The 10,806-nt window shown below is 44.6% G+C and overlaps 1 protein-coding gene across 1 annotated transcript in view; it reads left to right on the top strand.

Annotated features, from left to right (window-relative positions):
* Positions 1-7,430, top strand: part of gli2a (GLI family zinc finger 2a) — a 113,846-nt gene extending 106,416 nt beyond the window's left edge. The window contains exons 13-14 of the mRNA XM_071355278.1: positions 768-1,116; positions 3,026-7,430. Of these exons, the coding sequence (XP_071211379.1) occupies positions 768-1,116; positions 3,026-5,373 (2,697 nt within the window). The 3' untranslated portion in view covers positions 5,374-7,430. The remainder of the gene's footprint in view (positions 1-767; positions 1,117-3,025) is intronic.
* The last annotated feature ends 3,376 nt before the right edge of the window (positions 7,431-10,806 follow it).

Here is a 10,806-nt window from a genome sequence, read left to right on the forward strand (position 1 = left end):
CATTGGCCAATACATAGCATCAGCAATCCAGGGTTTGTATACTATAAGGACCCCTTTGTACACACACACACACACACACACACACACACACACACACACACACACACACACACACACACACACACACACACACACACACACACACACACACACACACACACACACACACACACACACACACACACACACACACACACACACACACACACACACACACACACTTCAGTTCTATTCTTCTGTGGCCTAGAGATCTGACAGTAATGTCTGTCAGGCCATGATAAAAGTAATTATCAAATTAATATTCAAACAACGGGACTGTTCAGCATGTGCGCCGAACAAATAGTTCCAGCAATCAAGCTGTGATCAAGACTCTTTCTAGTTCAGTCTATGTCAGAAATAACCACTGTCAACACTTGACTGTGATGAGAATCACAGTATCCCCCGTCCCTCCACTAGACATGTTTCCTTTAGAAAAAATCTAACAAATCAATGATAAATAAGATTATGAAACTTTAGCTAGGCTACATAATTCATTTAATTTGTGGTTTTGCAAAGTTTACCTAATTTATTAATCAGAATTTTGCAACTGTATTCCAGTATTTAATCTTTAAGCATCTTTTTTATAATAACAATGCCCTGTCTGACAGTGATAACCGTTTCACACTACCATGCCAATCCGAACCAAATCGACTAGAGTAATGTGAAAAGCCCTTAATAGGCTTGATTCGGTGTCTAACCTGAACCACCTATCCTGTCCCCCTCTCCAGACGTATCAATCCAGCCCGGGCGGTCACTCGTCATGTAGCAGTGAGCCGTCGCCACTTGGCAGTGCCCACAACAATGACAGTGGAGTAGAGATGGCCCTGCACAGTGGGGGCAGCTTTGGGGACCTGAGTGCACTGGACGACCCTCCCATGGTGGACTCCTCCACCCTCTCCCCCCGCAACTCGGTGGGGGTGGGTCTTGGGCTTCATAAAGGGGGAGGAGTCACCATCAAGCTGGAGAACATCAAGAAGGAGAGGCTGAAGAATGTGAGGGACTCTTGTCCCTGGGCCAACTCTGGTCCTCAGGCACCTCAGGTCCGAAACACCAAACTGCCTCCCATTCCTGCTGTTGGTAAGTGTGAAGTTCTATACTGGAACAATATAGTTTTTGATAACAACTGTTTTTAAGAACCTACAATAATGCTGAAGGATTAGTAAACGATAATAAGGAAGAAAAAAAATATTGTGGAAAAAATATTGCACATCCATTATAGGAGAGATTGAGTTGAGAGGAATATGTGAAGAAGCCTTAGAAACCTAGAAAGGGGTTTTGCCCTACAGTGGCTTGCGAAAGTATTCACCCCCCTTGGAATTTTTCCTATTTTGTTGCCTTACAACCTGGAATTAACATTTTTGGAGGGTTTGTATCATTTGATTTACACAACATGTAAAGATGTCTTTGAAGATGCAAAATATTTTTTATTGTGAAACAAACGAGAAATAAGACAAAAAAAACTGAAAACTTGACCGTGCATAACTATTCACCCCCCCAAAGTCAATACTTTGTAAAGCTACCTTTTGCAGCAATTACAGCTGCAAGTCTCTTGGGGTATGTCTCTATAAGCTTGGCACATCTAGCCACTGGGATTTTTGCTCATTCTTCAAGGCAAAACTGCTCCAGCTCCTTCAAGTTGGATACGTGCCGCTGGTTTACAGCAATCTTTAAGTCATACAACAGATTCTCAATTGGATTGAGGTCTGGGCTTTGACTAGGCCATTCCAAGACATTTAAATGTTTCCCCTTAACCACTCAAGTGTTGCTTTAGCAGTATGCTTGGGGTCATTGTCCTGCTGGAAGGTGAACCTCTGTCCCAGTCTCAAATCTCTTGAAGACTGAAACAGGTTTCCCTCAAGAAATTCCCTGTATTTAGCTCCGTCCATCATTCCTTCAATTCTGACCAGTTTCCCAGTCCCTGCCGATGAAAAACATCCCCACAGCATGATGCTGCCACCACCATGCTTCACTGTGGGGATGGTGTGGGGATGGTGTTCTCGGGGTGATGAGAGGTGTTGGGTTTGCGCCAGACATAGCGTTTTCCTTGATGGCCAAAAAGCTACATTTTAGTCTCATCTGACCAGAGCACCTTCTTCCATATGTTTGGGGAGTCTCCCACATGCCTTTTGGCAAACACCAAACGTGATTGCTTATTTATTTTCTTTAAGCAATGGCTTTTTTCTGGCCACTCTTCCGTAAAGACCAGCTCTGTGGAGTGTATGGCTTAAAGTGGTCCTATGGACAGATACTCCAATCTCCGCTGTGAAGCTTTGCAGCTCCTTCAGGGTTATCTTTGGTCTCTTTGTTGCCTCTCTGATTAATGCCCTCCTTGCCTGGTCTGTGAGTTTTGGTGGGCGGCCCAATCTTGGCAGGTTTGTTGTGGTGCCATATTCTTTCCCTTTTTTAATATTGTATTTAATGGTGCTCCGTGGGATGTTCAAAGTTTTGGATATTTTTTTATAACCCAACCCTGATATGTAATTCTCCACAACTTTGTTCCTGACCTGTTTGGAGAGCTCCTTGGTATTCATGGTGCCGCTTGCTTGGTGGTGCCCTTTGCTTAGTGGTGTTGCAGACTCTGGGGCCTTTCAGAACAGGTGTATATATACTGAGATCATGTGACAGATCATGTGACACTTAGATTGAACACAGGTGGACTTTATTTAACTAATTATGTGACTTATGAAGGTAATTGGTTGCACCAGCTCTTATTGTGGGGCTTCACAGCAAAGAGGATGAATACATATGCACGCACCACTTTTCCGTTTTCTTTTTTTTTTTATAATTTTTTGAAACAAGTAATCTTTTTTCATTTCACTTAACCAATTTGGACTATTTTGTGTATGTCCATTACATGAAATCCAAATAAAAATCCATTTAAATTACAGGTTGTAATGCAACAAAATAGGAAAAATGCCAAGGAAGATGAATACTTTTGCAAGGCACTGTATATGTTATAATGTGGTTCCTTTTGTTGGTTCCTCAGGTTCCCTTCTGGAAAACTCTAATATGATCGCTCCACCCGGGCCCTACCCTGGTCAGCGTCTTGGTGACCTGTCATCATGCGAGGTGACCATGCTGAACCAGCTAAACGAACAGGGCCGCCGGGACAGCAACACCAGCACTGCCAGCTCAGCCTACATCAGCCGGCGCTCCTCTGGCATATCCCCCTGCTACTCCAGCCGCCGCTCCTCCGAAGCCTCGCAGTTCAGCAACCGCCACAACAACATCAGCTCAGCCGACTCCTATGACCCCATCTCCACAGACCTGTCCCGTAGATCCAGCGAGGCCAGCCAGTGTGGAGGTGGAAACCTCTCTAGTTTGCTCAGCCTCACCCCTGCCCAGCACTACCATCTCAAGGCCAAGTACGCTGCTGCAATCGGGGGAGCTCCACCTACACCTCTGCCCAACATGGAGCGTATGAGCCTCAGGACCAGGATGGCCCTGTATGGGGACCACGCCCAGGAAAGAGAGAGCTTATCCCACTCTCAACTGTTCCACCCACCTACCGCATCAGTTCCCAGACGCTGCAGTGACATCGGCTACGGTAGCCATAGCATGATGCCCCACGAGGTCCCTGGGAACCTTCCCCGGCGAGCCAGCGACCCCGTCCGCAGACCTACCCTAGACCCACTGTCCCTTCCACGAGTCCAACGCTACAACAGCATGAACAGTATGAACCCCAACAGTATGATGCCTCCTCCCTCTGCCGACCGCCGGGGCCTGGCCATGCAGAGCTACACGCGATCTGACGGAAGCCTGCACCACCACCCCTTCGCCCCACGGCCCCCCAGCATCTCAGAGAACGTGGTGATGGAGACCATGGCCGTGGACGGGCTGGACCATGCAGGAGATGAGGACATGGTGCTACCTGATGATGTCGTACAGTACCTCAGGTCTCAGAACACTGGCCCCGGCCAATCAGCAGGCCCCGCCGACTACGCCAACAGTCAATCACAAGGCGGCTTCCAGGTCCAGAGGAATATGACCTCCTCCCAACAGCAGTTCTATGGGCAGAGGAGGATGGCCATGGTGGATGCCAACATGCCCCTGTCTGGGTCAGGCCAGGCTCCCCTACCCCCCTACCAGATGAGCCCTGGGTCTGGCTCCCAACAGCAGCAGTACCCAGCCTCTCATAGTATGAACAACAAGAACAACATGCCAGTCCAGTGGAACGAGGTTAGCTCAGGGACTGTGGATGCTACAGCCACCTCCAGACTCACCAAGCAGAACCTCCTCAGAAACAACAACCTGGCCATGGTCCAGCAGAGACAAAACTTTGGGCATTTCCAGGGTAGAATGGGTAGTAACAGTAACCAGCAGGTGATGCCCATGAACCAGAATATGGTGCTACAAGGCTACACCCAGAGAAGCAACTCCCAGTGGATCAACTCTGTCCAACAGCAACAAAGGCAGCCATGCAGCATGAACTATCCTGAGCAGATGAGTCCCCAGCAGGGATATGGCCAAGAGATCATCCCTGTCCCTAACTCTGGATCTGGGAATGGCAGCCTACGACCCAACTTTAATGGCATGGCACTGCCCAATGGCAGGGTGATGGCTACACACAACAATCCTGATACGCAGATCTACAGGTCAAGGACTCAGGTTGAAAGCTCTGCCCCCCACATGATTCAGGTTGACCAGCAGAACTACAGTATTTCTTCTCAGCAGCAAGACGTCAATACTGGGAACAGAGCTGGGATGCAGCCCAGGCCTCCCATGGAGCCCAAGTCTATGAGCAGTAGACAACACTCAGGGTCCAGAAGTATGATGCAGCAGAACCGTTTCCCTCAGTCTGACTTACATCACAACACCTCTGAGGCCAGTCCAAAGAGGCCGGGTGGCACCGCAGCACATACCGGCGGACATAACAGAGACTCAAACTCCAATGCTTCAATGTTTTATGCTGGCCAGATCCAGATGTTTGAACCCAATAACAACCACAATGTGAGCTTCAACTCCCCCATGTCCCCCTTCATGGGCCAGACTCCGGGAGGCACCACTGTTACCATGGCATCTCCAGGGGTCAACCAGGTCACCAGCACCGTTGACTCATCCGGCTCCTCTGGATCGATCTCTGGGGTGGAGCATACCCAGATCGACTTTGACGCCATGTTGGATGATGGAGACCACTCCAGCCTGATGTCAGGGACCCTAAGCCCCGGACTCCTCACCAGCCTGTCCCAGAATTCCTCGAGGCTTACCACCCCCCGTAACTCTGTGACCCTGGCCTCTGTGCCAGCAGGGATCGGTAATATGGCCATCGGAGACATGAGCTCCATGTTGACCACCCTGGCTGAGGAGAGCAAGTTCCTCAACATGATGAGCTAAGGCCTTGGCTGTATCACAATAATCTCTCCTTTCTCCCGAACTGTGCACTTGTTCACTTCCCTTCTTGGATTTGAAAGAAAATGTATGGAAACTCCCTCTAGCATAGCCCATGCCCCACCAATCCAATGCTTTTAATTTTGTGGGGAGTAGGGAAAGAGTGCACACTTCGGAAGGAAAGAAAGATTATTGGGATGCCCCATTGTGTATTACGACCATTTCAAGGAAAAATGTACTATAAAAGCACTGATTATATGTAACAATATGGAAATAGTTACTCTTCAGGAGCATGTCGATCTCCGCTGGCCTGTATAGAGACTTTGCTTATCCAGTAATATGTCATATTTGCTCAAGTACATTTTAAGTAGTGTTTGTGTTGAGAAAGTAAGTATAGTAAAGACATAAGGAACATTTTAAAGACATAAGGAGCATTATCACTGTTTTGAGAAGCCATACTTTGTATCTACGAATAAGAATAGACCAGGGTATAAAAATACATCAGCAAATATGTGTCCATTGCTCCGTATTTGTTGATGTTTGTTACTCTTTAAAAAGCAGTGCACTGATAGCAGTTCACGAAGTGCCTTGCTAAATAGATCATGTTTGAATAATATGTGAATTCATGAAACATACATACATGTAACGATGTTGCCAGGTAAAAAGGCATATGGAAATATTAGAATAATTTTCTCATTACGACCTTTGATCATGTTTATAGATATACTGTATGGTACGTGCTTTAAATTATGTTAAAGAGACTTGATTATTGCAAGCTAAGTACAATATGATGCAACTATTGAACATTGTGATGCTACATTGTTAACATCCATCCATGTATAGAGGAGCTTGCAGAGGAACAGGATCCCATGCAAAGCTAGAGCCGGTTTTCGTGGAGCCAGATTAAGCCTAATGAAGGACTAAAAACCATCCTGAGTGGAGATTCTCAATTGAAGTGATTTTTAGTCCAGGACTATGCTTAATCTGTGTATGTGAAACCAGCCCCTAGTGTGCAGGAGATGGCCACTTGTCATACTGTATAAAATATCTTCCAAGTGCCCTCCAGAAGCTGTACAGTAATTTCTAAGGACCCTCCTCTTTGTGAGACTGACTGTATGATAAAAAAAGGACAGAGATCTGCCTCAGTGTAAATCAGTCTGTGGAGACACACGCTAACCTGGACTCAGGGGTAGACGTAGCATAGTAAATTTAAATACGGGACACTCCTATTAGTAGGATATGTATTAATTTGTGGATGCCCATCATCCATTTCGGATGGTATGTTATGAATTACAATCCGTATGATATGTTATGAATTGCAATTCTTACAATATTTAAAGAATTGCAATTCGTTCAATATGTTACAAATTTGCAAAACGTATGATATGTTACGAATTCCAATTTGTTGTGCTTAGCTAGGTGGTAAGGTGGCTAATGCTAACGTTAGCTGGGTGGCCAATGTTAGCTAGACTAGGGATTCAAGTTAGCAGTTGGATTAAAGGATTAGGATTAGGGGAAGGGTTAGCTAACATGCTAAGTAGTTGCAAAGTAGCTAAAAGTAGTAGGTAGTTGCAAAGTTGCCAAAATGCTAAAGTTGTGAGATTCGAACACTCAACCTTTGGGTTTCTAAGCGTTTGTGTTATACGCCTGCCCACCCACCCTGACCAACCGCCCTACTTTAATTTTTGCCTTAAGTAACCTTCTCTCTTATGTAACCAATCCAAACTTAACACATCCTAATTTGAGTATCCCTGATTTACATTTACTATGTTACGTCTAGTCTATTAGACCAGGGTGTACACACAGACCCTGTGCCTGTCTAGGATGTATCAGATCTCTGAAGGAATATGCTAGTACTCCATGTGTACTCGGTGGACATGATTACACACTAATTTGTGGATTCATTACCCCTCCCTACTCCCTGGGCTAGACATGGACTATATGGAGAATCAAATAAGGGATGAATTACTTTGATTACAAATCATATCAAGAACAATGATACACCGCAACCTCCTCAGTTTTTATTTTAGTTTGCTTGCTGGAATTAAAGTAGCCTTACCGTATGTACAGGTATGCTGCCCATCCATTTTACTATTGTGTGTGTGTGTGTGTGTGTGTGTGTGTGTGTGTGTGTGTGTGTGTGTGTGTGTGTGTGTGTGTGTGTGTGTGTGTGTGTGTGTGTGTGTGTGTGTGTGTGTGTGTGTGTGTGTGTGTGTGTGTGTGTGTGTGTGTGTGTGTGTGTGTGTGTTGTATATAGCTTTTGTACATTTCAAATACAGTATCTCAGTTTTTTCTGTTTTAACCAAAGTGCTGTGTTGTGTCTCCTTTGAAATCACATGGTCTCGTCCCTCTGGGACACATGAAAGCAAAGAATCGTTATTCAAACTCTTCAGCACACACCCTAATGAATTCTAGACACCATGAAAACCATCCTCATGTCAAAGAATTCATCTTGATCAAAAATACACTGGACGTGTCGGAGATTATATTTTTAATATTTTTTTTCTACATCATGTTTACACCGTGAAGAGAGCACCTGTTCACCTGTTCAAGAAGTTGAGGGGATCCTACCCATATAATTGCATAGGATCTTTATGATTCTACCCCCTTAACACTGCCCATACGTTTCATATCATACATAATTTTTTCCCTGGTCATTTATACACACAAACTTTTTACTGTTTATAGCTAATATTTGTGTTAGCTGATGTAAAAAAAAATATGCATTTGCTGTTGGAAAAATATCATCTAGCTACAGCATTTGATGCTTAGCGGTAAACGATGCCTATTGTTCACTTAGTTCACGTTTTGAAGGGTAATTTTATCATAGATGAAGGTGAGTGGTGGTTAAAAAGAAAACTCTAAGAACATAATAAGTTACTAGTAAATAATGTAGGGCAAACTTTTTCTCTTTGATCCCTTCTCGTTCATACATTCACAAAACATATTTACTTAAACAGGCTCCATAGATATGCATCTTATGAGGCTTTTACAGTTTTTTTTTTACAACGTTGGCGAGGGCAAATATTCTACCTCTGAAAACCCAGATGAAAAAGGATCCTCCGAAAACACAAAACGCTTAAAGAGCCGTTTCTAAAGTTAGCTGGCATGTTGTCCAAAATCGACAGTGGCAGGCAGGCTTTGAGGAAAGGTTTTTCAGGAATCACATAAAATGCACCAGTGGAGAAAGATAAAAAGAAAGACAGACAGAAATAAAGAGAGAAGGAAAAAGAGGGAGAGCGAAAGCGTGTGTGTTGAAGGAGAGCCAAAGAGAGGGGGCTGTAAAAGGGATGACGCGTGGAGAAAGTGTAAAGAAAGGGGGAACAAATGATTTTACTCTGACAGGCAGCAGAACTCTGCTGAGGATCCTTTTGATGTTTGTCACTGATTGCTCTTGCCACTGGAATTCCTTATTCTCTCAGAGAAAAGATGGGAGCAAAATAGCCCGGGGTAAGAATGGATCTCAGAGAACAAGATGTTAACACGGGAGCCAAGATGATCAGTAACGGACAAGGCACTAACTAATTAGACAAGAACACAAACGAGGTGATACAAGACTAAGAGAGAGGGAGAACTGAAGATCCAAAGAGATGGCCTGCCTGCCTGGCCTGGCATGCAGTCTCAGAGCATCACATTCTAGAATAGTGTTCTCCATGCTGCTTGGTCCCATGGTTCCAGTGATTCCACACAGAGATGCAGTTTTCTAAGAACAGGGAGAGGGTGGGCTGTGATCTCTGACTCTTTCTCTGTCCCTCTCTCTCTATCCATAACCCCTCTCCACTCAGCTGTCCCCTAGTTGGTAGACTCTGGGCAGCTGGAGGAAGGAGAGAAAAAGAGAGAGGAGGGAGGGCAGGGTTTTTAGCTGCTGAGGGAATGCATGAAACAATGCCACCAGACATTACAATTCACACTAGGTTCAGAGGCCTCACGTTTTTTTTTTATCTCAGGACATTTCCCTTTGTGCATAAGTGTCCTTAGTGGACTTTTGCCAGCAATATAAATCACTAAGTAAGCACCTCTTCCTATCCTCATCCTCTCACATGTCAAGATCCACTGCTTTAATAGTAAGCAATTTTCATCAGCTCTCAAAATCCTCCCACTTTCTAATGGTATAAGGGAACCACGTTACTAAGCAGTTAAACTGAACTCAGTCGGTTGTAAACAATAGATCATTGCTTGTGGGGCGGAGTGAGTTAAATACCTCAACATAATACAAATAAATCCATCCGGAGAACTGCATTTGTTGTTGAAAGAGACAATGATAAGCCTAAGAACAATGTCCCACACAATGTTTGATCTGTTGTCTATCTATATATTTATAGATATAAATGGATAGAATATATATATGCAATGCATTTGGTCAGTAATAAGTCCCCTTGACTTTTCACATTTTGTTACGTTACAGCATTATTCTAAAATGGATTCAATAAAAATATTTCCACACGATACCCCATAATGACCAAGCGAAAACAGGTGTTTTAAATAAATACGATTAAAAATTATAAACAGAAATATCTTATTTACAGAAGTATTCAGACCCTTTGCCATGAGACTTGAAATTGAGCTCAGGTGCATCCTGTTTCCATTGATCGTCCTTGAGATGTTTATATAACTTGATTGGAGTCCACCTGTGGTATATTAAATTGATTGGACTTGATTTATATAAGGTCTCACAGTTGACAGTGCATGTCAAAGCAAAAAACAAGCCATGAGGTTGAAGGAATTGTCCGTAGAGCTCCGAGACAGGATTATGTTGAGGGCACAGATCTGGGAAAGGGTACCAAAACATTTCTGCAGCATTGAAGGTCCCCAAGAACACAATGGCCTCCATCATTTTTGGAACCACCAAGACTCTTCCTAGAACTGTCCACCCAGCCAAACTGAGAAATCAATTTGAAAAAGGCACATGTGACTCAATAAAAGGTACATGACAGCCCGCTTGGAGTTTGTCAAAAGGCACCTAAAGGACTCTCAGACCATGAGAAACAAGATTCTCTGGTCTGATGAAACCAAGAGTGAACTCTTTGGCCTAAATGCCAAGCGTCACGTCTGGAGGAAACCTGGCACCGTCCCTACGGTGAAGCATGGTGGTGTCAGCATCATACTGTGGGGATGTTTTTTAGCGGCAGTAACTGGGTGGCTAGTCAGGATCGAGGGAAAGAGGAATGGAGCAAAGTACTGAGAGATCATTGATGAAAACCTGCTCCAGAATGCTCAGGACCTCAGACTGGGGCGAAGGTTCACCTTCCAACAGGACAACTACCCTAACACACAGCCAAGACAACGTAGGAGTCTCTGAAAGTTCTTGAGTGGCCCAGCCAGAGCCCGGACTTGAACCTGATCGAACATCTCTGGCGATACCTGAAAATAGCTGTGCAGCGATGCTCCCAATCCAAACTGACAGAGCTTGAGAGGATCTGCAGAGAAGAATGGGAGAAA

The sequence above is a fragment of the Salvelinus alpinus genome, chromosome 20 (assembly GCF_045679555.1).
Source record: "Salvelinus alpinus chromosome 20, SLU_Salpinus.1, whole genome shotgun sequence".
In the NCBI taxonomy this organism is placed as follows: Eukaryota; Metazoa; Chordata; class Actinopteri; order Salmoniformes; family Salmonidae; genus Salvelinus; species Salvelinus alpinus.